At 37.8% G+C, this 27,722-nt stretch overlaps 2 protein-coding genes across 21 annotated transcripts in view; one reads left to right on the plus strand and one right to left on the minus strand.

Moving 5' to 3' along the window:
* The first annotated feature begins 277 nt into the window (after window positions 1-277).
* Window positions 278-9,000, plus strand: Cyt-b5-r (Cytochrome b5-related). 3 transcript variants are annotated; one of them, XM_076424653.1, is made up of 6 exons: window positions 278-416; window positions 3,677-3,926; window positions 5,433-5,700; window positions 6,902-7,193; window positions 8,049-8,264; window positions 8,383-9,000. In XM_076424653.1, the coding sequence occupies exons 2-6, from the start codon at window positions 3,696-3,698 to the stop codon at window positions 8,657-8,659; spliced, it is 1,284 nt and encodes a 427-aa protein (XP_076280768.1). In that variant the 5' UTR covers window positions 278-416; window positions 3,677-3,695; the 3' UTR covers window positions 8,660-9,000. The 3 variants fall into 3 exon arrangements, with proteins under 3 accessions (XP_076280768.1, XP_076280766.1, XP_076280767.1); XM_076424651.1 differs by lacking the exon at window positions 278-416 and adding an exon at window positions 2,904-3,135; XM_076424652.1 differs by lacking the exon at window positions 278-416 and adding an exon at window positions 3,193-3,372.
* Window positions 9,001-9,763: 763 nt separating this feature from the next.
* The window catches only part of Mhc (myosin heavy chain), a 52,047-nt gene continuing 34,088 nt past the window's right edge, over window positions 9,764-27,722 (minus strand). For 17 of the 18 annotated variants that reach the window (XM_076424635.1, XM_076424627.1, XM_076424629.1 and 14 more), the window contains 11 exons: window positions 26,607-26,816; window positions 20,815-21,188; window positions 19,160-19,388; window positions 18,184-18,467; window positions 16,834-16,912; window positions 15,573-16,302; window positions 15,120-15,481; window positions 14,595-14,990; window positions 14,134-14,478; window positions 13,379-13,627; window positions 9,764-10,813 (listed from right to left, as the gene is read on the minus strand). In XM_076424635.1, coding sequence (XP_076280750.1) covers window positions 10,730-10,813; window positions 13,379-13,627; window positions 14,134-14,478; window positions 14,595-14,990; window positions 15,120-15,481; window positions 15,573-16,302; window positions 16,834-16,912; window positions 18,184-18,467; window positions 19,160-19,388; window positions 20,815-21,188; window positions 26,607-26,816 — 3,342 coding nt within the window. In that variant the 3' untranslated portion in view covers window positions 9,764-10,729. Of the gene's footprint in view, window positions 10,814-13,044; window positions 13,107-13,378; window positions 13,628-14,133; window positions 14,479-14,594; window positions 14,991-15,119; window positions 15,482-15,572; window positions 16,303-16,833; window positions 16,913-18,183; window positions 18,468-19,159; window positions 19,389-20,814; window positions 21,189-26,606; window positions 26,817-27,722 lie in introns of all 18 variants that reach the window. The other variant, XM_076424638.1, reaches the window with a different exon arrangement.

Below are 27,722 nucleotides of genomic sequence, written 5' to 3' on the forward strand. Positions count from 1 at the left end.
GACTGTTAAACACAAATGTTAATATGTGTTGTATGTACATAAATTTGTCGAATGATTATTACTCTGATTGATCATCAGCGTGCACCATCAATTAATTTGATTAAATCGTTGAAATCGAAATTTTAAATACGAGCACATAAAAACAATAAACAATTTTACGAGGTATCATTTACATTGATTACGAACTGCGACCTTTATAACCACTTGCGATTATGCTGAGAATATAAAACACATTATCGGAGGCTATAAAAGCGCGGAGCAGTGACTACATCAATTTAGTTTGTAAAAAATTTCCGCTGCTATAGTTTAGGGTACGAACGACACAGGTTAAACAATTTATAAGTACAACGTAGTGTGTAAACTATATTATATATGATTAAACTTCATTTTTAGGAGGTACATAGGAATTTAATTGCGTGAGTGTTAGAATTAAAAATTAATTTTTATTTCTATTAGAATTAGTTTTAATAAATTATTCAATTTATTACATTTACAAGCAAACAATTTGCGTACCAAATAATCATTAAAAATAACGATTAATCATTTTAACGCAAAATTGGCGAAATAATGGTTGAGATCGAACGAAATTACAAAATATTTTAATAAAATGGATTTATTATACGAATAAAATCGATTCTTTTATGTACGCATTGAAATCAAAATTGATTTCCGTAAACAAATAATTTCAAATCGAAAATATGATATTAAAGAAATAATTAATCAAGCTAACATTTTTCGCAGTTACGAAAACATTCGTAATTTCTAAAATATTATTTTAAATACAGGGTGTGGGGCAATAACTGTGTCCACTCTGAATATTGCCGTTATTTGTAATAATATGAAAAAAATGAGATATACAAAGCTTACACGGTATAGAGGGGGGCTTACTGTGACACAAACATTTTCTGCGTGGGTGGATGCATAGAGGAGATTTCAAGGTCACCTTGATTTTTTAAAATGGAAACACCTACTTTCTGTATCATGAATCTGTAGACTATCGAATTTTGAGTAAAAATGTATTGACCTCTATATGTCCTAAATCTAATAGTTAACGAGATATTATCGAAACAATTTTCTTCCTTCTTTGAATAATATCTCGTTAACTATTAGGTTTAGGACATATGAAGGTCAACACTTTTATACTCTGAATTTGATACTCTATCGATATATGGCATAAAAAAGGACATTATATTTAAAAAAATCAAGGTGACCTTGAAATCTCCTCTATGCCTCGACCCACACAGGAAATGTTTGTGTCACAATATGCCTCGCTCTATACCGTGTAAGTTTTGTATATAACATTTTTTCATATTATTACAAATGACGGCAATATTCAAAGTGGACATAGCTATTGTCCCCGTATATTACATATATGTATAGAGTGAACAATTCAATCGTTGTTAATTTATTGAATTTTCAACATTTATGGATATAAAAAATCATAAAAAATATATTCAATAATCTATGTATTGGAAAATGTAGTTAAAAACGTAGAATTTGTATAATCACACTTTACTTAATCTAGCGTTAAAGTAATATAAATTTGCTGTTCATGGATGATACGATAAATCGGATAACATATTTTCACTTTCGTATTTATATATACAATAAGCTTATTACGATAAAAGAGCTTAGACTTTGACTTGGAAGAAAAAGATAGCAACATTAAGTTTAATCTTTTTTAACATAAAACAATCTCTTTTTATTGATATATATATATATGATTAAATGTATGTTATTGGAGATTGAAAAATAGAAAAAAGGTAATTTCTTTTAAAGGTAGTTCCTCACATAAAATTTGTACAATAAATTTTGCAAATAATGAGTCGAACAAAAATATGACGTACTTCGTACCATGTTTTTCGGTACCACAAAAATAACACATACATATATATGTATAAACATGTAATCTCTGTTTCAAGATCCGAACGCACGAACAGTTATGTTTATATTCTTTCAGTTCATCCTAAGGTTTCATAATCGAGATAATGTTTTTCTCTATTTGTCATATGTGATTAATGTTTGATATTATGAAATACATAGTACATATCATCGTAGTCGGCACGTTCTTGTACTTAAGAGAAAGCAATAATGTGTTTGGGCTAGGTCTTAGGTTTATTTGTAAATTTATGTATCTCTAACGACAAATTGATAAAATTATTCCACGAGCCAGGCTAATTACTTTCATTATCATCTTGAATACCAAAAAATTGATATTATTTACATATTACGTAAACCTTCGACTGTACATAAATTCTTAGTCGGCACTTTTTAACTAACGATTTTGGTTATCGTCAGAGATTATATAGTTTCCAGTATATTTAGGTATGAACTGTAAATAAAGATAATTTCAGATTCCGAATATCTTTTGAGTCATGTATCTAGCAGCACGTGTTTATCGATGATAATTTTTGGAATTTAAATTAATTGTTTATCGTAAAAAGATACGAATACATGTTTAAATTTTTTTATACTTAAGATTGCGGCGTACAAGAGAATAATAATGATAATTGTTATGACAATCGCAGAACAACATACTTACTCAGAAAGCGCTCATTAAAATAATCTCTCTTCCTTAATATAAGAATTTAAAAAAAAATCAATACAATGAACTTGGAATATTACAGTTAGTCAGTGTGTTTGATAAATTTTATCCGTGGATAAATAATCTCATGGAATACTTTTCTTGTTGATTACGGGATGTGTTTATTATCATTTACGTTGATCATTCTCGTGAAGTTCTGCAACAAACGTGATATTTCCACATTTGGATCTATTCCCAGGAAATTAGGTATTCTTAATGTAACATCAATGTTTTATTTATTTTACTGGGTTATCGTTGCCAGGTCAAAGTGCGTCATAGTAAAGATTCTCTTTCACGTATATAAAGATTAAGAACTGCCCAACCAGAAGCAGTCAATTTGTTGACAGTGTCGGATTCACTTTTAAGGAGTGCCGTTTCTTGGAAGTTGGACTTAGGCATAGAGGAACGTGTTATGATACCATTTTAATAGTACAAGATTAAAAAAGAAACAGTTACAAGATAGCAACAAAAATATCGAAAGAATGTACACGTATAATTGTGGTTTTTGATCAAGTGAATTTTGTTCAAACTTAGTTTGTATATTGGTGAAGGTATGTGCGAACATTTCGCTTTATTTTTCCGGATTTGTTACATTTTTTTGGCCAATGTAGGGAAATTATCAAAGCAGCTGTCTGAGGCCACATACAATTCACATACTCTGCCCGTGTTTATGACACATCCGATAAAAATGGCATTATCATTTCCTCCGTTTATACGAACGTTCAATAATAACGTTAGTCATTGTAATGCGAGAAGCGCGAGAAGTCGTTGCCACCGCTTTTAATAAAGTATATATATCGAACGATAATATAATTTTAGACAGTTGAAGTCGCTTGTTTTGTAATTCTGAGACTAGATAGGAAATATTACAAAACACCAGGGAGAAATTCTTATTGCCGTCAGTAAAATACATATCGAACGATAAATTGGAGTAACTGGTTTTGTAACTCTATGCTAGATAAACAGTCTTATAAAATACCAGGGGAAGTAGCTACATTCATCATTAATTTCCCATTTATACGTACACATTTATAATCATGAAGTGTTAAGGGAGTCCTTGCAGGACTATCATGGATTGTATCTTTTTCGCAGAACAATCGTGAACAGCGCCATGGCTAAAATCGTGAGTTCAGTACCAGGTCTCGTAGAACTTCCTGGTAGAAACAAAATCATAAGAACGCCTTACGCATTTATCGAAGGGAGAAGAGCTGTAGATGGTGCAGAAGGCTTGTGGAGAGTTAGAGACGGTTTGTACGATTTGGAAGATTTCGCCAAGTTTCATCCTGGAGGGCCAGAGTGGATTCAACTTACCAAAGGAACTGATATAACAGAACTTTTTGAGGTAACTTAAATACTAATTATTAAAATATATATAACGCTGTTATATGTATATTATATATTTATATAAACTTAGCTAATACAATAATAGATGGAATTTGACATATTAATTGTTTAAGAATGTTTCAACATTTGTGAATATTTTCGAAAATATATAGCACGTGACTTAAGATCAATCAAGATTGAGATCACCGGATAATCACGGTTCTTATTACAAAAGACTATTGAGGTACGAAGACAAACATTTTCGATATCACTTTGAGTCTACTTTACGAATACGATAAGATTGGTGTCAATGTTCGTTCGATCCATTAGCCGCACTTTTTATTGGCGAGGCGTCTGTGGGATCAAGAACATAAACATTGCTTTCAAGATATCACGTTTGAATTGCAAACACGATCGGACAGGTGTTTGCGCTGTAAACGTGATAGGCTTGGTGTTGCTAATCGTTCAATCGTTCAGGATGTATTTGATTTCATGCTGATCTAGATGTGTCTGACCACTGATAAGGATGTTCTACTTACACTACCGCTCGAAAGTAAGGGGACACTTGTTCAATTCTCCTCCTGGAAGAGAAAGAATCTTCAAGGGATTTAATCAAATTTCATGCGATCTGCTTGATAACACAGTATTGCAGAATTTATATGAGAAATAATTTATTAGTAGACCGCGAATTTTATGCATTTATAACAAAAATTATTATTTACTGCATAATTACACATTTCTCTAGGGATTGGACCTAAAATGTATATTTGACTTTTTATTTATATTTTTCTGAACGATATACATTTTTTCTAACACTAAAACAAGAACACTTGTACTTCAAGACTATGTGACTACATCTAGAAAAGGCCTAGTTCCATATAACCAATTGTAGGTGTTCTAAAAAAAATTCTTAAAAATCACTTTTTCACTGAAGTTACGCAAGCCTCCCTTAGAATACTTTTCTAAACTATATACTATTTCAAATTCTATTTTATCCAGCTCTGTGAACAACAAATATCGTTACCTTGATGTAAATTTCAAATGAAACACTTAAAATCGTAGGCAGTTCTTGGCAAGAGAATTGAAAAATAATTCGGAGTGCAAAGGATTAAGATAAAAATAGCAATCAACGAAGATTACGTCGCTACAAGTGTGCTATCTTTCGCATAATAGATTTTATTATATAATCAATTTTTCCTGGCGTTTTATATATCTCAAACCACCTATAATAATAATCTGAAAAATCGAAAAGTAATTGACTTATGAGATGTTCAACATGTTCGCACATATATTGATTGTTATTCCGAAGAGTGTTATTTCGAAGAAGACATTCGCGTGACACAATTTCGCAATCGAATAAGTCAGGAGTCAGGGGTCTGAACCTCTGTGCAGTATAAACAGTTTCCTTTACTTTTCACTGTAATGCGCAGAGGAAATATGCTTGAATATATATTTATATTAATACATTAAATTAATATGCAGTTTCAGCTGTTAATTTGGAAAATAATTTTTAAATGTTCTATAGTCGCATCATCTGACCGACAAGGCTCCAAGAGTCCTATCGAAATATTATATAAGAGATGCAGTTTCACCAAGAGCGATACCATTAACATTTGAACCAAACGGATTCTACCAAACATTCAAGAAACGTGCAGTCGAGGCCTTAAAAGATGTCGATTTTCATAATTCATCGGTGAAGTCGAACGTTATTGCCGACTTGCTTGTTACCACTACAATTGTCCTCAGTCTCCTTTCAGTCTCTATGCAATCTTACTTAGTCCTCGTTGCTGCTGGTAAGTGCGAAAAGATTACAATTAAAATCAGCAAGTAGGCAGTAATTTACAAAACGCAAAGTTCCTTCGCAAAAGAAAAGCACTCCCACTCCTAACTCCCAACTAATATTCGGATACTCTAAAAAAGACGATAACTTTTTAAATATTCGACCATACGATTTGAACATTTTTGAGAAGTTAGAACAATTAGTTTGCTACGTAACGTTAAAAAAGTTTCATCAAAATCGGCCGACGTTGCAATGAGCTACAAACGTTTAAAGATTGTGAAAATTGCAATTTTTCACGATTTTCGGCCTCCAACTGCAATAAATCTAAGGATTCTTACATATCGTCGGCTGAATGTAATAACGAGGTAACTTACAATTCCTTAGTTTAGAGAAATTGATGAAACGGTATGTATTTTAAGGTTTTAAGATTATGGTAGGGAGACCGTTATTTTAAACATATTGCCAATATCTGCATATATTTCTTTATTTTAAGTGGAACAATACATGAAAAAACATCATTTTGAATTAAAAAAGAATTTTTAAAAAGTCGAGTTGCCCATTTATAACATAAATAGAAATGTGTATTTATTTTTTATCTGCTTTGAACACTGCTCACTACATATCGTAGATTACTTTGAAGTAGATAACTCAAAATGTCCACATTTCAAGTTACCTAGTTATTACATTCAGCTGGCGATATTTCAATGTCTGCCGTTTTTCCCCGCATCAACCGATTTTGATGAAACTTTCACAATGCATATAATTGACACAGATCTACAAAACGTATTTTTTTAAATTTTCTCTACCACTCCGACCAATTGCAATTTTTGAAAAAATATCTCTTCACATCATGGAGTGAACTATAATTGCGCTAGCTTCTTAAAAAGAGTTCATATCGCATAGTCCAATATTTAAAAAGTTATCATCTTTTTTAGACCGTCCGAATATTAATGGAAGTCACTGTATATTTGTAAGAATATTTCTGAATCAATTATAAAATAAATAGAAGTTAAATAAAAATGTATTTCTTCTTTCAACAATTTTCATAAATTGAAGCGAACGTAATAATATAAATTCATAAAATCTACAATCTACATGCCCGGTTTTATTAACATTTGTTTATAATGACTTTATAATTCAATTAATCTGATTGCGTAGGATCGAATAAAATTCCTACGCAATTGCAAATGATTTCAGATTGCAAATGATTTCAGGAATTTTCCTTGCGTGGACGGCAATCATCGCTCACAACTTTTTCCACATGAGGGACAATTTCCGAATGTACTATTTCGATCTGACTGCAATGTCGTCTAAGGAATGGCGCATCACGCATATCATGAGTCATCATAGTTACCCGAATACTATGTGGGATTATGAGATTTATGTAACCGAGCCGATGCTTCCATGGCTGCCAAATAAGAACAAAACTGCGCTTGGAGGTTTCCTCAGCCAAATTGCCAGCCCCTTGATTTGGGCAACACTTTTCATCTTTCAATTAATCAAACGGTTTGTGTATAACTTTTACTTTTTTATAGTATTATTCACATTTATAGAATATCAGTTAGCTCCTCAATTTTAATACCAATTGTAGCAGCTAATGGCTAATCTAACAGCTAATGGTAACAGTACAAACTACAGTTCATTGTTAATATGCCACAGTACATAGCTATTGTATACATATGTATATATTAATGAGTAGTACTAATATTTATATACAGGGTGTCTCAGCTGAACTTATTTTTTTTTATTCCATCTTCTAGCGGCTGAAAAAATACATTTGAATATGCTTAAGTCATTAACATGATCGAATAAAAAGAAAGTTTTCCCGATAAAAAATAACGACGACCTTGAAAAAACTATGAAAAAATAACCGGACTAAAAAAGATTGTTCTCGTATGATATTCCTCCTTTGATACCATTTAAATTATGTCATAAATGTTTTTTTGTGCCATTAAAGATAAAGCAGACATTTAGGTGGCCTCCTTCAGCTGAGACACCCTGTATATACGGGGTGTGGCCGGACGGGTGATACAACCGAGCAGGGGGTTGTACACATGTAAAAATAAGGAAGGTGACCTTGATATCTCTACAAAAAATTACATGAAAAAAAATTTTTTTGATATCGTATGAGCCCCATTTTGCCATTCAACTTTGTCCTTCAGACATTTGACGTATCTTTAAAAACAGCAAAGATATTTGAGGTGGCAACGTTAGGTGACTCACGCTGTATTATATTGTATACATATTACAATAACATCACATATTTGTAAGATCCTGGAATCAGTAAATTACAGAAATATAAAACTAGAACAGAGATTATGCTACTCGATTAATATACGAGTGGAATCGTGCGTGTTTCAGGTACTATTCCGCAATCTTCGAATACAATTCGTTCGAATACCGTGATGCAATGCCATTCGTGCTTCCTATTGCAATGTGTTTCTCTGCACCGAGTGTCTACCTTGCTCTAAAATACTGGATACTGGTTATTATGGTGAGCAGTTTTGTTTTCTCCATGATTGGATTTAACGCAGGCCACCATCATCCGAACATCTTCCATGATGGCGATATATTCAGGTTTGTTTACATAATGAATGGTTTTTATTTTCTCGTTTATAAAAGTTCTTGTTTGCTCTTTCAGCTTCATTAAAAATTCTAATCCTTTGCTCAAACAATAAAACATACTTTTTTTCAGGAATGACCTTGACTGGGGCCTGTTAGAGTTGGACGCCATCAGAGAACGCAAAGTGATCGACGAATCTGATTTCCTTGTGCTAACTAACTTCGGTCAGCATCATTTGCATCATCTGCTGCCGACAGTGGACCATACTTATTTACCTCTTTGCAACGATGCGCTCGTCAAGACGTGTAAAGAATTTGGCATCAGCACAGAAAAATGGACGCAATGGGAACTTGTGAAAGGCCAGTTCCAGCAGCTGGTACGCAAAGAGTCGAAGAAGAATCACAGATAAAAAGAAAGACATTAATTACGTAAACGAAGACTGAATGTGCGAATCGTAACCCTCGATTCATTAGAAATACTTCAATGAATCATCAGAGGAGTATTAAATCTTTCCCGAGTGTTGTTCTATTAAGATGATCTATTATCTCTTTACGATTGTTGTGACGCGTGCATATAAACATATATATGGGGTATAGTTGTTAGGTATGAATGATACTGCTTAAAATATATTTTCTTAAATCTGTTTAGTACCTCTTTGTACTTAAGTTAACACTTAACGTCGCAACTTTATTACAGTGAATACGCATTTTAATCCGCTTTCGATGTAATAAAATAATGCTCTGCAAAAAATATCAGCTGTCAACCCATTCTGTGTTCTGATGAATCCAGATGGAAGTTTCAATGCAGTTCGTTTGTACATACGTAAGCCTGCTTATTATTTTTTTAACACTAAACCTACCAGATCTTTTATTTTACACTTATTGAAATAATAACAATTATTTCATAAGAAATTATTGTATAGAAGGCTTTAATAGAGCACGTATTACAATAGGAGCCGCACAAAGTATAAATCAAATTGATCTTCTCATTTTTATAAGGGGGCATGTTCCAGTTACTTTTGAGGCTCGGTAGGTTTAGTGTTAAATTCTAGCTTTGAGACACGGTCATGCTGTTTTCTAATTGTTTATAAAAATTTATGGAAGCACCTTAACCTGAGAATCTGCTCCCACGCCTACGGCAAAAAGTGAAACACGTAGTCGGATAATGGAGAATTCAGGTATCGCCAGTTCGGATAATCGAGGTTCCACACTGTCGTGTATTAAACAAGTAAATATTGTCCAAATTGTATGGTGTTTGATCTCGTTTTAATCAGGAGAGTGTCACAGATTTGTTGGTAGAAATTCAACAAAGTTTTATCGTAGTCTTAAACAATTCTTTCGACAGTTACATCTAGAATTTTCGTCGAATATCTTTTGCCGAGGATGGTATTTTATTAAAAACAATTTCGGTCACCCGAGTGAAGGTAAGCTCCACGTAAAAAAAAAAAGAAAAAAATGGACAACTATAGGGACGTGGATGAAACTTGGTAGAGACAGAACACAAGCCCGGCATGTAGTTCTTAACTTTATTTATTGCTTATTTACTTTAATAAATACATATTTCGGCTCTCTTTATAAATTACAATTAAGTTTATAAGGATAGGATTATCATTTGGATGACATGTATAATATGCGCGCCGCCGTGCAAATCCGCGACTAGCGTTACATTTATTCGTTGCTCGTCTTCTCATAACGTGTAATCTCGTTCGTTTATTTTGTTCCGTTTGATATTTTTTTTTTCTTTGGTTGTGGAGATATATATATATATATTTTTTCTTCAACGAGTATAATTTAATTCGTCCGCTCGATTCGCGCGTAATGCCAGTGTACACGTAGTAGCTTTTTGTTTATTCCCGTTTGTTTAAACGTGCCCGTAATACATATACATTTTTCTTACTGGTTCTCGTCGCCTCTCTCGTATCCTCGACCGCTCGCATTTATATTACCTTTCTCACGGTTTCTCTCTTGCTCTCCCACTCTCATTCTTTTCATTCTCTCTTTCCTCGACCGTCAGCGCGAGTGGTGAAGATTAAGATTGCTTCTGATTGCTTTCCACCCCACGTTTCCCCTGACTCGTGCCCGAATAAGTTAACATTACAATATAATCTATCTATATATAGTATATTTGACCAATGTTCAAAACGAGGAACGCGTTTTGTCGTGTTGTCTACCTCGTTCAATTTGATTTCCATCATTTTTCCCCATTCGATAACTTAGCTGGCAGAAATGTTAATGACCAAGCACGGACACTTCTCCCTCCCTCTCGTGTCGATGAAAGTAAAGATCGTGAAGAGTGGGTACCATCGTATACGTCAAACGTGTGTAAAGGTGTGGTGTATAAGGTGTGAAGATGATGAGGTGAAGTTTTACATTTAGCGAGATGACACGATGAAAGTTCGCTCGTTGCGATTTAATCCCTTCTTCGTTTTGTTAAGCTATTGCGATCGAGTCTCTAACGGGTATGTTGGTCGCGTCGATCTTTACAGTTCACCATCGGGCTGCAGGTCGAAGCGTGGCGGGAATGCGGAACCATCCAATTGGGGTTTGAACGCAGATCGATGTGGCTGAAAAAATAAACAAACATCTATCAGCACCTGTGTTTCGCACGATCTTCTTCGTGGACTAGAACGGCTGGCGAAAAGCTTCACAGTTACGTCTGTGTCCACGTTAAAACGATCAAAGACTCTGCAAAACGCGAGCGAATTTTAAGTGGCGAGATGTACAGGGTGTTTCTACAGGCTGTTCTACAGCGTGATACCGCAGCTCTCGATCGGTGGAGATCCGTTACAAAAATGCACCGCAAAATTCACCTTAACCCTCTGCACTCGGAGCTATTTTAATTTGAACATTAAACGTTTCTTCCTAGCTAGAATACTTTCATTCTATATGATGTTTTAAATTTTAGGGATGTAAAATTCGTATGATGCCGTGTACTTGTTTACGGGACCCGTCAAAATGGCGGGTTCTAATATTGTAAAGATGCTTCCCTGAGGAATTATTTACCAAATTTATTTCTTTGGTTATATATTATTGGGAAAATGGCCAAAAATTTGGATAGACACATACTTGTTATGTTCATAAAATAATGTGAAATAGTTATTCCTGGAGCTCCGTGAACCTAGTGTTAACCCTTAATTGGTATATTGTGTACTCAGAACACGAAGTATCATACTAGGACCATTTAAAAATTTTATATACATTTTTCTCAAACGCCATTAAGCAAATAATTTAAGACTAAATGATCCAAATGTCCTAAAGAAGTGAAAAATACTTGATATTTGCAATTATCGTACAATAAGCAAAAGTTAATATACGAAATATTGTTGGGGTACTGAGAGACCCCAGTATACCAGGTTAAGAACGCTAGACACGTGAAGTTGACGGACTGTTAGTGAATTTTCTCGAAAACGACGCGTTAAATGAAAAACTTTATTATATATTTTCGACTTATTTTCCCGTGTAGAATCATCCCGTCCACGTTTATACCATTTTAAGACACCCTGTAGACATATGGAATAAAATAGTTGGCGTTTTTTAAGAGAACGGTTGAATTCAGACCGATAGTTGCTTTGAGACTTTTGTTCGTCGCGATCAGTACTACAGGATGCAATAAAAAAAACAATTTTCACCTTGAGATTCAATGTTAAGGTCAATTTTGCGGTCCATTTTTTAAACAAATCTCCACCTATCTAGAGGTGAAGAATCACGCTATAATGGTCGCGACATATAATTTTGGAAACACCCTGTACTTCAAAAGGATGTGCTGGATGATCTCCAAACGATACAATGTACATTGTTTTTTAGCGATGGGATCGAGCTCTATCCACAAATTTTGATATGCAGTTGAACCAGAAGAATGTCACAAATGCATTGGTAAAGGTTTCATAAAAAAATAATTATAAAGAAATATGTTTTGTTATAACATTCAATCCAGTTGTGGTAGACATGATTTTCTCAATTGCACACATTCAAAATGCTTCTTCAACCCCTTCACACCCGAAGTAAATCTTTATTGAACTTTCGTGTCTTGAACTTCGTATTTTGCAAGAAAGATTCGCGATCTAGCCATCGGAAGCACGTGTTCGTACATCAAACGGTTAATTGTGCTCTCGATCCCATTTCTAACAAGGATCAAATGACACTTTGTATACGAAAAAGAAAAAAATAACGTTCATGGGAATCAGGTGACACGTTTCCTGTGTCCTTTCTGCGCTGGTTGGAAGTGATTGGCGTTGCACTCGGAAAACAACAATGGATGCCGAACGAACCGAGGGTTCTGATGCCTCCCTTATCCGACAAAGTAGCTTTGTCCGTTTAGTTCGCAAAACAAAGCGTGTGATTGAAACGATTAAGAGAAAACGAAGAAAGTTATACTGTATTATTTGATGCTCGTCTGCGCTAATAAATCAAGTGAACGCGTACGTGCGCGCGTTCTATGGTCGCGTACGTGTAACTTGTGTCACTAGTCAAGCAAATCACTGATCTAATGTCTATACAGAAGGATCCGCTTATCAGCCAAATCGTGAACTGTATTGGGAATGGGTGATACACAACGTTAATCAATGTTGAGGACGAAGCTTTATATTTGTAAGGTTTTGCTTCCAGAAGTGTTACGAGCTTGTCACACAGGATCAAAGAAAAAGAAAAAAAAGAAAAACGACATAGACGATAGATGGGGGGTTTCGCAACAGTTTTTTTTTGTCTGTAGAGAATTGTTGTTTCTGATCTGTTGTGCTCTGTTTTTTTTTGTCTCTCGAGACACACACACGTGACTGTGACACGTGCACGAACTTACATGGACCGGCGCGGTGTTCTTTACTCCATTGCGGAGGGCGCCTTGCGTGCCTTCTGTTGCGGCTATACAAGGACACAGAGATTTCTTAATTAGAGACCCTTTACTGCAATGCATTCTCACGTCTACTACGCGATTTTCTACATTCTTTTTTTCTCTCGTTATCATCCCGAAAAAGAAACTGTAAAGACTTTATGGGCTCTTTTGGATACCGCAATTCGATAGTCGACGAGATCCTTGTGACGCAAAAGGGAGAATTTCTTATTTTCTTCCCGTACATTCACCGTGCGATACGAAGCAAATTCAATTGTTCATTAATTATCATTTATTGTCTTACCGCTGGGCTCAGTCCGCGCGCGGCACTTCCTCCACGTCCTTTGGTACGGAACTTGGTAATCGCCTGTTCAGCAAGATCCGCCCTTTCTTCCGCTTCTTCGAGTTCCTGTTGCGCCTTGCGGAACTTAGCAAGATTCAGAGCAGCGATTTCTTCAGCCTCCTCGATTTGCCTCTTGTATGTCTTGATCTTCTGCTGGAGTTTGTCAACCAGGTCTTGCATGCGCTCGTGGTTCTTGCGGTCCTCGTCAGCCTAGACATTCCAAAACAAATAATCTTAAGTCCCCATATCTTTATTAATCGACAATTTGCAGTCACAGCGATTAAAACGTCTTTATCCCCAAAAATGTCATAGAATAGAAAAAAAATTTATATTTTTTGTATGGCTACATTCATTTTAATGTTCAAATATTGATTGCAAACGAATCATATTTTATTTCATTTAAAAAGCAAGGGGTTAATTCCTAACAGTGATGAAAATATACAAACAACTTAAAAAAAGAAATGTAGTCCGCGAAGTTCCTGGTTAAACTTTAGATGTACTTAATCCTGTAAATTCTCAATGAAAATCTACAGAATTACATGAAAAGAAGTCAAACAATTCTGGTTTCCTTAAAAGATAAATGTGAATTTTGGAAGGATAAAAGCATTATTCCATTTTACAATGGTTTAGTGACTTTTCGGCCACTGTGTTTGAGTCTACGGTTTTGTAATGATGATATAATTTCGTATGTGGTAGGGAAATATTGAGCTGCATACCTGGAAGCTGAGTTCTTTGATGCGGCGTTCAGACTTGCGGAGGTTCTTCTGGGCATCAGCGTGTCTCCTCTGTTCTCCATCCAGTTCGTTCTCCAATTCGCGGACGCGTTGTTCAAGTTTCTGGATCGCCTTCTTGCCTCCTTTGAGGGCATTCGCTTCGGCCTCGTCGAGACGCACCTGGAGTTCCTTGATTTGTGTTTCAAGGGCCTTGCGCAGTTTCTCCTGAGTTTGAGCATGATCTTGTTCAGCTCGGAGTTCGTCGGCCAATCTAGCTGCGTCAACCATCGCCTTCTTCGCCTTCTCTTCGGAGTTCTTTGCCTCGTTCAGGAGTTCGTCCAGATCAGACTGAAAACATCAACGGAACATTAACAAACAGAAACGTACTAAGCCGCTTCAATTATATGTTCAACATATTCAAAGTATTGATGATAAGTAATAATAATGAATGGGGATGTACTCACGTGGAGGGTCTGGAGTTCAGCCTCGAGTTTCCTCTTGGCAGCAGAGATAGAAGCGTTTTGAGCACCAAGTTCGTTGAGTTGTTCGTGACAGTCAGCCAATTCCTGTTCCGCTTGGCGGCGACCACGGTCGGCCTGTTCAAGAAGAGTGCGGCTTTCCTCAAGTTCGTTTTGCAGAGCGTTGGCCCGACGTTCCGAGATTCCAAGGAGTTCTCTGGCCTCGTCGCGTGCTCGTTGTTCCTCTTCAAGAGCAGTCTGTACATCCTTCAGTTGCTGTTGGTATCTCTTGATGTTCTTCTGGGCTTCGGCGTTGGCCTTGTTCGCGTGGTCCAGAGCGATTTCCAGTTCGTTAATGTCGGCCTCCAACTTCTTCTTCATGCGCAGAGCCTCAGCTTTGCCCTATAAATTTCATGAAACTCACAGTCATTCTTCCTAATCAGTTTAGACCGCGGATTTGATGCATTTTGCATATAGATCCGCAAGTCTACTAATCCAAATTTGAATGCGAAGTCGAAGAGCTCTACAAACCTTGGCTTCTGCTTCGAGGGACGCCTGCATGGAATCGAGGGCACGCTGGTGGTTCTTTCTGGTGTTCTCGAATTCTTCTTCCTTCTCCTGGATGCGTCGGTCGATCTCCTGTCGCACCTGGCTGAGTTCAAGCTGGCTGCGCAATACTTTGTTCTCCTCTTGTTCCAGAGCGGCTTCGGCTTCCTCGAGGGCGGCTTGAAGTTCATCCTTCTCAGCCTCCAGGCGCTTCCTGGCCTTCTCGATCTCGTGAATGTTGCGTCCACCTTCGCCAATCTGGTCCAGAAGGTCTTTCACCTCGTCGGCGAGGTTCTTGTTCTCGCGACGCACTGCCTCCAGCTGTTCCTGGCCTTCCTCGTATGCACCTGGATTTCAATACAAAACAATTATACCAACAAACTCCAATTAGCATTCGAAAGTCCCTGTTGAAGATCAGTCATTATGAATAAAACATACCTCTGAGCCTGAACAGTTCGGTGCTGTAGTTGCGGCATTCCTTCTGGCTGGCGTCGAGTTCTGCAGCCAGGTCGTCGACCTTGAGTTTCCATTCTCCAATGATCTTGTCGAAGGCCTTCTGTTTCTTCTCAGCAGCGTTGGCGATCGCAGTAGCACGGTCCACTTCGATCTGTAGATCCTCGACTTCCGTCGACAATCTCTGTTTCGTCTTCTCAAGCGCGATGACCTTTTGGTTGAGCGATTCGATCGTTTCTTCAGCCTCAGCCAGGCGAGCCTGCAACTTCCGTTTAGCTTCCTCGAGTTCTTCTGCGCGTGCAACACCCTCGGATTCGTATTTCGTGCGCCACAATTGTGCCTCCGCGTTCGCTTTGCTGAGTTGTCTCTGTAGGTCGGCCTTGCCCTCTGCTTCTTCCTCCACTTGTTCCCGAATGTTGTCCAGGTCGTGTTCCAGGTTGCGGAATTTGCCAAGGAGTGTAGCGCGTTCCCGGCCTTCCTCGTCGGCCAAACGTTTCGTGTCCTCCAGTTGCGTGGTGAGCGAGATCTTGATCTTGGAAAGCTGACTGACTTGCGACTCGGCTTCCTCCAGTTGGCGCAGCAGGTCGCTGTTCTCGATCGACAGCTTCTTCTTCGCGGCGTCGAAGTCGTTCAAGGTGCGGTTCACTTCCTCGAGTTTGCCCTGGGTCTCGTTCAGCTGGTGTTGCAATTGCTTCACGATCTTCTCTTGGGCGGCCTTTGTAGCAAACAATCAAAATGTTAGGACACTGATCTGTTGCTGCTCCGTCTACTAAGATTCGATTTTGGAAGGATCTAACGTTACGATAGAAGAGCTACACTACTGCGCAAAAGAAAGAAGCACCCAGTATAATTGTAAGATATAATGACAAACAATATCTTTATATTCTCAGAACTATTCAATTAGACAGCGGAATCCTTTTTCCAAACTTACTGTGTTTTTATTTGATTTTTTACGCTTTTCTATTAAATATGTCCGGGTGCTTCTTTCTTTTGCAGTTTTTGCGGATAATCCGGCAAGATCGTTCCAAAATGAATCGCAGCGTCAAATGCAAAGGTACAAACGAGGAGCAAGCTTGTCAAGCCGGACACACTTTCCAACGTCGGAGATTACATATGGAAACATTCTCAAGGTGTTGGAATATTTCCCGGATTCGATATCCTTTCGCCGCAGCGACGGCTCCCTGGCGAAGCTGTTAGTTGCGTTAGTTTGCTGTACTATTAATCGGTCGTGGACAAGAGGTCTTACCTTCTCGTTGCTCAGGTGGTCTACGCTGGCGCGCATGTCGTTCAATTCGCTGAAGTATTGAACCTTATCCTTCTCAACCCTGGTTTTCGGGAACAACAGATGCAAAGAGGGCGATTAGTGGACAAGACGTGACTAGGAGTGACAGTTGACAGTTCAATCGACAGTTTTACAATACATATTTCATTGACGTAAACCTGAAAATTGTGTAAAACGGGGTGGAATTTTCCGTGCTCATTCTTGTAGGTTGACGATCCGACGAGAAACAGGTTGCGACAAATACAGGGAGTCTGATCGATCAAAACGATCCGAAGATTGCGGTAGTTAGTTCTTTTCTTGTTGATAGTTGTAAAGACATAGGATGGAACGAAAAGACGAATTTTTGGCAAACAAGTTTCGGACGATTATCATTCTCGGGGGTTCATTCTCACGGTTTGCTAGGTACCTTTTCCCGGGCAACCTGATCCGTTGTGGCACGAGAATTATTCAGCTCGGAGTGGATGTCGTGACGGCCCTTTTCGGCCCTAGTGAAAACAATTTGTTGGAATTGCGGGTCTTTCAACACTTTTTTGTCGTTGTACACTTTCTTTCTGTCTAATTTTAGGTGACAAACTGTATCAACGCGGATAACACCTCCTTCAGTGAAACTTCATATTAACCCTTTCACTACAATGGACGAGATATCTCGTGTTTCTTTCTTATGGATATGCAGTGTTTTATTTGAATATTTGTCACAAGTAATCGATTCAAAGATGTTAAATATAAAATACTACATATTTTACTAAAATACTCCATATATGGAATGCAGAGGGATAGTTGTAATCGATGTAGAAAATTTAATACACAAAAATACAAGCCACAGAGAATGGCTGACGGAAGGAAACCAGATATTTCTGTAAATATTGTTCCGTTACATTCATCATCTTTATTCAATTCTTGAATAAATCTTTAATCAATATTCATCATCTTTAAGTACATTCTACCAACGATGATATGTCTTCAAAATCGATTACTTGTGTCCAACTTACAAAGAGAACACTTGATATCAGTAATAAACAGACTGCGGATCTTTATGCAAGATAAGAACTTTCTACCCGAATAGTAACAAACTGGTAAACTTCTTAAAATGTTTCATATTATTGAGAATAATATATAACAGTAGCATTAAATTCGTCTACTTTCTTTGTTGTTTTAGATTACACCTACTCGTTTTTGTCATAAATGCATAAAATCCGCAGTCTAGTAATAAAGATACACGAGATATCTCGTCGTTAATCAAAGAATGGACGTCGAAGAGGTAAGAATAAAAGTTCTATAGCTTGGTCGAATTAAGTGTCTTCTGCTCGGACTTACCTAGCCTTGAGTTTGTTGAGTGTGTCGATTTGTTCTCCCATCTCGGCGACGGCGTCATTGTGCTTCTTGCGCAAGCTGGCGAGGGTGGCTTCATGTTGGATGTTGGCTTCTTCAAGGTCCCTGCGGAGCTTGCTAAGTTCGGCTTCTCTCTTCTTGTTGAGCTCGATCTGAGCGGAGGTAGCGCCACCAGCTTCCTCGAGACGCTCGCCAAGTTCTTCGAGTTCTCGGGCAAGGTCGCTGCGCTGTTTCTCGGCTTTCACGCGAGAACCACGCTCGGCTTCGATCTTGAAGAAGCAAAACGAACACGTCAATTCGATATTCTTGCATGCCACTTTCGCACTTGTGACAACACTTCATAAACGTTTTCTGCTACTCAACATTCTTTAACCCTCATGTCAATACTTGGGTACCAGAGTGTCTACTTTCAATTTGTCTTTCTTAACTTTTCAAGATTTAATTCAACTTTTTTAACCCTTTGCACTCCGAATTATTCCTCAATTTTGTTGCCAACAAGTCCCTACTATTTCAAGTGTTTCGTTTGAAATTTACTTCAAAGTTTTTTGTTTACTAATTATATTAAATATAGCTCTCAAACTTTGCTGACGTTTATATTTGTGGAATTTATACTTGTATTTAACTGAAAAATACGACTTAAATAAGTAAAGGAAGAACCAAATACATATCAAAACACGTTGCATTTACATTTCCCTTTCTCCGATGTCAAGTCATACTCGACAAAGGAGTGCATTTAGGTTGTATGAGGTATTATATCAATTTCATATCCATAAAATAGAAGAAATAGGTCGGAAGAAATGTTTAATTTTCGAGTTAAAATAATTCCGAGTGCAAAGGGTTAAGATTAAACAAAATGACTTAAATGTTTCGTGTAAGATATTAATTCGATATATAAATCTTCCCCCAATTTAAAAGTCGGACTACCCCAGATAGAAGGTAAATAATAATGGGGAGGACTCACTTCTTCCTCGAGTTCTTCGATGCGGGCCTGCAATTCCTTGATCTGTTTCTGGAGTTTGCCGACCAGGGATTGTTCGTCTTCGAGTTTGGCGGTCAAGGAGGACAGTTCCTTGTCCTTGCGTTGGATGGTCTGTTCGAGTTCCTTCTTGTTCCTCTCGAGGTCAGCAACGGCTTCCTGGGTGAGCTTCAGGTCGCCCTCAACCTTCCTCTTGGATTTCTCTACGTCAGCACTGCGCAAGCATAAATACACATTATTATTAAATTGTTGAATCGTGAATTAACCCTCGTATGGCGGACCATTCTTGCAACTTTACAGTTGATGATGTTTAGAGTTATTTACTACTTCATTCATCAATTATTTTTAACGTATTGTTGGAATGTAGTTAGAGATACTTCTTATAGATACGTTAGCATTTTCATTATTTCGAATGTAGCGCAGTGATTCATTTAACTTAATCATTCATTCATCAATTCTTTTTAACATATTGCTACAATGTAGTTAGAGGTACTTCTTATAGATACGTTAGCATTTTCATTGTTTCGAATGTAGCAGTAGTTCATTTTAATTTAATCATTTGACTAATTTACGATTTTTATACACTGGGTTGAGAAAGACCCAGCCACCGCCGTCGGAGGGTAAATTAGGAACATTCATCAAGAAAGGTTTCATAAGAGAAACACAAATAAGCTTTGAACTGTAAGTACCTAACCCAATATTTCAATAAAATATTCATATCAGTTCGACTATAATGATTGTTTCATATTGTTGTAGTTCTATTCATTAAATAGTATTCAGTGCTTTTGACAATGGCTAATACCTTTCGTTAATGTCCATTAACAAAACATTTATTCTTGCTATAAATGAAATATTCTTTTTTGAATAGCTTTGTAGTCAATGTTTTAAATAAATGTTTTAAATCATCTTCAAATAATTTTTCAAGTACACGGTGACACCCATTAATATTCGGACACTCTAAAAAAACGATTCATGGTGTTCTAATAATGGATCCATCATGTGAAGAGATATTTTTTCAAAAGATGAAACTGGTAGAGAAAATACTAAATGTGGGCCTATATGGAAAATTTAAAAAATACGTTTCGTGGATCTGTGTCAATTATATGCATTGCGAAAATTTCATCGAAATCCGTTGATGCGGGGAAAAACGACAGACATTGAAAGATGTAAGAATCCTTAGAGGCCGAAAATCGTGAAAAATTGCAATTTCCGCCATCTTTAAACGTTTGTAGCTCATTGCAATATCGACCGATTTTGATGAAATTTTCAGAATATGTTTAATTCATACAGATCTAAAGTATATCCCACGAGAGAGTAACCCCGTTTCGCGCAGTTTAGAAGATGGTGGGGGCGCAGCGTCTCTCACTCCACTACCCACTCCCCACATTCTTAAACCAATTAGGGCGAAGATGCGCAAAGACGAACGAGAACTGGTCTTTCCGCGGGCTTACTCTCTCGTGGGGGATACACTTTACGAAACGGGTTTCCTAAATTTTCAATATAAGCCCACATCAAAAAGTTGATAAATACAACTTTCAGTATTTTCCCTGCAATTCCGACTTTATATTAGTATATTATAGTATGTAATAAGAGTATATTATAATTAAGAATGAGATGATTAAGAAAATTATGGAACTAACCGTGATTTCTTCTCACGTTCGAGGGAGTCTTCGAGTTCATCGAGAGTCTGTTCCAGCTTAACTTTGACCTTGTTCAAGTGGTTGACCTTGTCCTCGGCAGCCTGGAGCTCTTCGGCAGTCTTCTGGTTAACTTCGCCTTGGTTCTTCTTCTCTTTGTTCAATTTGTTGATCAGTTCGTCTTGGTGGGCGATTTCGTCGTTCAAGTTCCGGATCTGGTGATCCTTCGTCGCTTTGTCTTGCTCCGATTTCTGGAGGTTCAGTTCGAGGTCTTCGATGTCTTTCTTCAGACCCGACACTTCTTGCTCGAGTTTCTTCTTGTTTTGGAACAGGTTGTTCCTCGAGTCTTCCTCTTCTTTGAATCTGTCGTTGAGGTCCTATCGTGGCGAAAGCAAATCGGAAAATTATCTCTCGATCTTCAATTACGTAATTTTCCCCGAGTCAATTCGAGACTACCGAAACACGAGGCACTTCGATTCGACTCTACAGTCGTTATCGATCATTACTATTCAATTCATAGATGATGTTTAATTTGTCCTAACTAGCCTAACTTCTTCCAGATAATCCCAGGTCATAATTAGACGTACATTTTCATATTCAGTGGTTTAATTGTAATCTCAAACGTCAAACTTCCTCTGATTTGTATGCGAAATAAAAATTGTTGTTCTTCTTTTAATAATTTCGATAAGTTAATGACTGGATTCTTTTAATCCTTCTACCGTTTTAGGCTTCATCTGTTCATTTTTGTTATAAATGCATAAAATTCGTGGTCTAATATTAACAACTTTAATAGCATTTATAAAAATATACGACACACCTGCTTTCTAATGTTTCATATATCGAAGTAGTCGAAGTCACTGCACGATAGCATAACAGAATCATCTTCCAAGAGTTCAAGGCATGATGTAAATACCCTACGACACTGAACGAAGCTTTGACTAATTGAATATAATTAGAAGTACACTGCTCAGCCTTGATATTAATATCGCATTGCGACAGTCCGCGGTTGATAAAAACGAAAACATACTCGAGTGAAATTGGCAAACATCTGTTCGAACGTGGGCGTTGTGTAAGTAAACAGAAACAAGCAAGACACATAGTCGTTTGCGTGTATCAAATATGTTACAAGATATTTTGGAAATATACCAGGCAATCAATCCGGATTAAAGAACATTTTACATTTGCAAAAAATTGCTAATTTCTAATTGAATTGAATTTACTACAGATTTTATGCACTTGGGAAAATTTAGAAATATTTCGTTGCGCTAACCTCAACTTATTCAAATAATGCAACTCTTATAAAATATAAAAAGGAATATTGTAAAAAGTCACGAACTCCTCGAATATACGTGCTGTAATTCTAAACAATAATATCCCTCGCAGTTGACTCGGAACATTTTCATTTTGCGTAAGGATCCATTATAATTACACGGAATACATTTTTGTATTTTCCTACGAGATGCAACTCTTATAAAATATGAAAAGGAATATATTATAAAAAAATCACGAACTCCTCGAATATATCGAGACATCAAGATCCATTAATTACACTAAATCCAAATTCAATGAATAAATTCAATATTTAGGTAAAAAGTGTTTTCCACAAAATGATTTGTCGCCGAAGGGAGAAAACTAAAAAAAAATCGTTCGGACAAATAAAAAATAATTCAGTTTTATGGAAAAAGTAGATTGAGCCAGGAGGGTCAATGGATTGTTTATTGTTCGCGTTGCGGTGCGTTTAATTCCAGATCGCGAAGGGCCGGGACGCCTAAAATTAGAACAAACGAATTGAAGTATGTTTGCTAAAGTAGGAGAGGAGCGGAAGTACGTTAAACTTGAAGGATCGTTTAATTGATGAGAGACGAAGGGGATCTCTCGAACGAAGATGAACAGCCAAGAAGTTGCGCGATGACGCATAAACTGTACCAACGTATAAATATACCTTACACCTGTTACCTCGTTCGTTCTCCCCGGCTGTTCCAGCGCATGACCACACCCACTTTTAATAACCTGGAATCTGGGATCGACGGGCAGCTAAATTTGGTCCCGCGGACGGGAGGGGATATTATTCAATGTTTCCGCTCCTAAGTAAGCACGTTAGGCCAACTTAAACGATTTTTTTTCACCCGTTATCCCGCTCCTTTCACCATCCATATTTGGTACCGTCTAATTCCGGACTTCCCTAATTGCTAGGTAACTTTCCCCGCTCAGGTACTCGCTCTTTTATCGACCAATCGAATACTCCGATGACTTACTTCCTTCCGTGTTTTATTGCATGTTCGTATCTCGTTGCAATCGTACAAATATGCAATGTAAATGTAAATTTCCGAAGTTTTAAGTTTGTAGAAAATATAAATGAATTTTTCAATCGGAAGGGACCAAAGTATCAGAGCGAGATTATCTCCGAAATGGTGACGGAGTCGGTGTTGACAGGAAACACGAGCTGTAATTTAAAAGATCGCTGAAAATAGTCTGGAATTCTGGAGCGGGCCACGTTTCCCCAGGAATTCTCGGAGTTTTTATACTTGGCCGGATTTAAGACAGCATAACTCCATGGCGACTCGACGAATATAAAAAGCTAGAGTGTTGCAACGTAACGGGGATGATATTCGTTCAGAAGTTCCGGATCGTAAATTCGAAGACTGCTATTAGTATGCAATCTGTCCCACTAAATTCTCTGCGTTATAATTGAAGAGTTCGAGTGTGTTTGACAGGGGACACAAGTAAACGTCCGCCCGAAGAATTAGTGAGCGATCGGAATAAGAAATGTAAGGACATAATAATTTCTGGACGAATAGAAAGTGTCCAATTAACTGGCGGAGTCTTGATAGCGGAACAAACGAATGGGGAATAAATCGAGCATCGGAATGGGGCAGAATAATCTGTCACGGAAGGAGAGGAGCGTGCGATCCGACGATGAAGTCAGACTCAGGGTCTGACTAATGATGCGCCCTCGCTACTTTGTGCATGTGCCTCTTGCGCAACGGCGATGTATCAAGAGTCTTGTCAGATGCATCATTCTCGGTAACCCGAGCCAGGTCCATATAAATTACGATCAAATACCTGCGGTGCTCGAATTTCAAACTTATCCAAGAAAACACTCGTAGGTGGCCCGGTGTCGAGGATTTATCACTCCGCCGATTTTATTACCTCCCCGTGTTATTTTCTGAGCCCCGCGGCTCTAATTCCGTGGTGGAAAAACTGATACAAACGTCTAAGCCTATTTTTAATCCTTCCCGGAATATTATATCCACGCTTTTTCAAATTATTTGTCACTTCGAACTGGCGCTCCAGAGCTTCCACGATTCTGAAAATCTCGTTGGAATCCGTTCGGGCGTGGCTCTACTAAAAAACGCGTGGAATCAATCGCCACGTTAAAATGAACTGGATTCTGAATCCACCAATTCTGAAATTAAGAAATTACTGATTGAATCGAATATGTGCTCTGTTAAAAAACGGATCGAGTTTTCAAATGGCATTTCGCAGTTTTCCCATCCTGCAATTATTACAATCTCGTAAGGAATTGCTAATTTGAAACGCATGAAATTTGTGAAATTAAAATGGCGTTCCAGATCTTTCGTTTCGCAGTTATTAAAATTTCTTGAGAAGTGAGCAATCACAATCTGTTTATTTCTACAAAGCAGCATAGCAGCGACATTCTACTGTTGTTATAAAAAAACACCTGCGATCTACTCGAATACTGTCAAGCTACTTACATTTCGATTTTAATCAGCTCCAGTTGTTTCGTTTAAAAATGCCAATTTTTAAATTAATTTTAATGTCAATTTTGATTTCGATTTACTAAATTCGTAGCTCTCGTTACGTTACCGGATTTTGATAACTCCATTGAACGCAACACAATGTTGTAGGTGTTTCGAAGATATTTCTGGAGAAGTATGCAGGAAATCATGAACGAAGTTATTTGCGTTTCCAAATTCTAAATAAAGTCCCGCCTACTTGGGCGTCCTGTTATCCTTTTCGCGATATTTAAAACTTGATTCCACTCGTACGCGTGATTATTTTCGTTTCTAAACTTGTTTCTGCAACTGCCGCTATAATACCTAATCAGCCTTGACGGGGGCATGGGATCGTTGTCTGAAACATTGGTAACCCCATTCCCATTCGTTTCGACATTCGATTGTTCCTTGAGAAGGTATAATTATCGGTTGTTCGATTCATGATGCGATTCTTGGAGGACGCGTGCTTATCATCGCGTTGAAGAGTTTCGTTAGCGGTGGACCGTGCCAATTGTACTACTTTCTAACTCACGGACATTTTCGGCGAAAACACATCGCGTTGACCTACGATCTAATAAAATGTTGCAACTTTTTATCAAGTGTTGCGAAATCTCGAGAAAGAAACATTATTTTCACCATTGAACGAAGCTGTTTCTTAAAAAGATGTAGTAATTACGAATTTTCTGCATTTTCTCTCTGCTAAAGACTCGATAATCTAATGAGAAACTCATTAATAAGACTTTTATTACAGACTTGATAATCGAAATGAAAAACTGGATAGTTTAATGACTTTTATTCTACTTCAGCGATACCGAATCAAATTTTTGTTTCACCTGAGTCTCTGTAAATTAACATCTATATAACAAAATTGTGTGTGTATAAAAATTGACAATCTATAATATATTTTCATTAGAACACAGAGTGAAATCATTGGATTGTGAATTTTTATGTAAATTCACATTTTTGTAAAGAAGAAACAGATTGAATATTTTTAGCAGATCTTTATATAAATTCAGAATACTCTAGACAAAATTCGGTGAAAGTGAGATTATATGAAATCATGTTGCCTATATGACTGGTTTTTATCACTGGATTGCAGTTTTTTTTATAGAAATTGATGATGGACCAAGGAAATTCGAAGAAAGTCATATTAAATGAAATCCTGTTGCCTTTATGACTGACTTTGATCACTAGACTGTAGATTTTAATCTAAATTCATGAGTTTGTAGGCAAAATCTACGAAACTGACATTAAGTAAAATTCTGTTTCCTTTATGATTGATTTCGGTCACTTGAAAATAAAGGGAAACCATGTTAAACTGGATGAAATATCTCATTTAACAACTTTTTGCGGATTTCTAGCTAATTTCGAAGAAGCTGAGATTGAATATAATGCTGTTGCCTTTATGACTGATTTTGATCACTTGAAATCGTGATGGAACAGTATGAAATTTGACTAAACTTTAAATTTCATAACTTTACGAAGATTTTTATGTAAGTGCCTGGAAACTTAGATTAAATAAAATCCGTTTCCTTTATGGTTGGTTTCGGTGACTTGAAAATGAAATGGAACAGTGCTAAATTTTTCTGAACCTTAAATTTTATAACTTTAGCAGGATTTTTATGTAACTTTGAGGAAACCGAGTAAAATGTCGTCCCCATTATGGTTGGTTTCGATCACTTGAAATTGTATTAAACTTAAAATTTTATGACTTTCGGAAGATTTTTATGTAACTTTGAGGAAACCGAGTAAAATGTCGTTCCCTTTATGGTTGGTTTCGATTACTTGGAAACGATGTGGAATAAAATCCCGTTGCATTAATGGTTGGTTTAGATCACTTGTACTGAAGTGAGACAGCCTTAAATTGAATTGAACCATGAATTTTATAGCTCTTAAATCGTACTAAACTCTCAATTTCATAATTGATTGAGTATTTTCTATAAGACTGCTAGCTATATCATTTGAATATCTAGTAACGTCGACGGCGAATATTTTCGCCTGGCGCCTCGTGTAGCTAGTAGCTCGCACCGAATTTCCCTAAGTAATGTCGAGACTTACCTGAAGTTGGGACTCGAGATCGGCTTTCTGGGCGGCCAATTTCAGCGATTTCTCCATGTATTCAGATAGCGAGCCCTTCTCGCCGTCCAGTGTCCGTTGCAGGGCATTTCGTTCGGTGAGCAATTTCGTGTTCTGTTCCTCGAGCTCCTTGCGCAGTTTCTCCTCCCTCTCGAAGTTCTCCTGTGCTTTCCTTGCTTTCTCCTCGAGCGCCTGCAATTGCGAATCCACATCACCGTTCAACTTTTGCCCGTTCACCGGGTCCTCGACCGCCGTGTCACCCATTATCTCCTCTGAATCAGTTCACAGACGGTCGGTCACGATATCCAGTGCTCGTAGCAAACAACCGAGTCGAAGAATCGAAAATCTGCTCTGAATCCGACGAGTACGATGTCAGAGGATCGTTTCGTTGGGACCGGTTCGATACGACGGAAGGAGCGAGGGAACTGCACACGGTATTCCTCCTGTATAAAACGTGGTGCGATTCGAAAGAAGATAAGGGGAGGATGAATCGGAGCTCGTTGCGGTTTCGAAAAAGAAAATGTCGAAGGGCTCGGCGCGAGGTCGCGGGTCCAACTGGTCTCCGGTTTACCAGAGGCTCAACTTTTCTACCTAAAATCCCTCTTCGCGGTCACCGAGAAGAATCAGCGAGATCGTCCCCACTCCAGCCAACATATTCATCGTAGAAAAATATTTATAACCGATCCCGATGACGAGGGAGGGAACACCGTTCTCGGTTGCAGCAGCAGCAGCAGCCGCCGCCGCAGCAGCACCGGCAGGAGGGGGCTAGATATGTTGGAAAGAGGAAAAGAGAGGGGACACCTCGACGAAATTAGAATCCGGTTCCAGGAGGGTCGGACGGGTCAAACTCCACTCTCCTTTTACGCTCCAGAGGGTGGAACACCGCGCCGATGGACCTCGTAATTCCTGAGGGACCTCCTTCCCTGCGGAGGAGGAATCGGCTTTCTCCCGTAGTTGGGAACACGGGCCGGCATAAAGGTGGGATCGTTTTACTGCGTCGGCGCGGCCACGCTCATGCCACGGTAACATCATTTATAGCGAATGATACTATTTTCGATAGGGCGTGATTCGAACTACTTTATTTTCGTTGGCCCGGCA

This window comes from Lasioglossum baleicum, chromosome 6 (genome assembly GCF_051020765.1).
Source record: "Lasioglossum baleicum chromosome 6, iyLasBale1, whole genome shotgun sequence".
In the NCBI taxonomy this organism is placed as follows: domain Eukaryota; kingdom Metazoa; phylum Arthropoda; class Insecta; order Hymenoptera; family Halictidae; genus Lasioglossum; species Lasioglossum baleicum.

What these genes read in the sequence shown, in the direction of transcription:
- Cyt-b5-r (XM_076424653.1), top strand. Translation starts at nt 3,696, where the DNA reads ATGGCTAAAATCGTGAGTTCAGTACCAGGTCTCGTAGAACTTCCTGGT. An exon ending in ATATAACAGAACTTTTTGAG is followed by an intron (nt 3,927 to 5,432) that starts GTAACTTAAATA and finishes AATGTTCTATAG; the next exon opens with TCGCATCATCTGACCGACAA. An exon ending in ATCTTTCAATTAATCAAACG is followed by an intron (nt 7,194 to 8,048) that starts GTTTGTGTATAA and finishes TGCGTGTTTCAG; the next exon opens with GTACTATTCCGCAATCTTCG.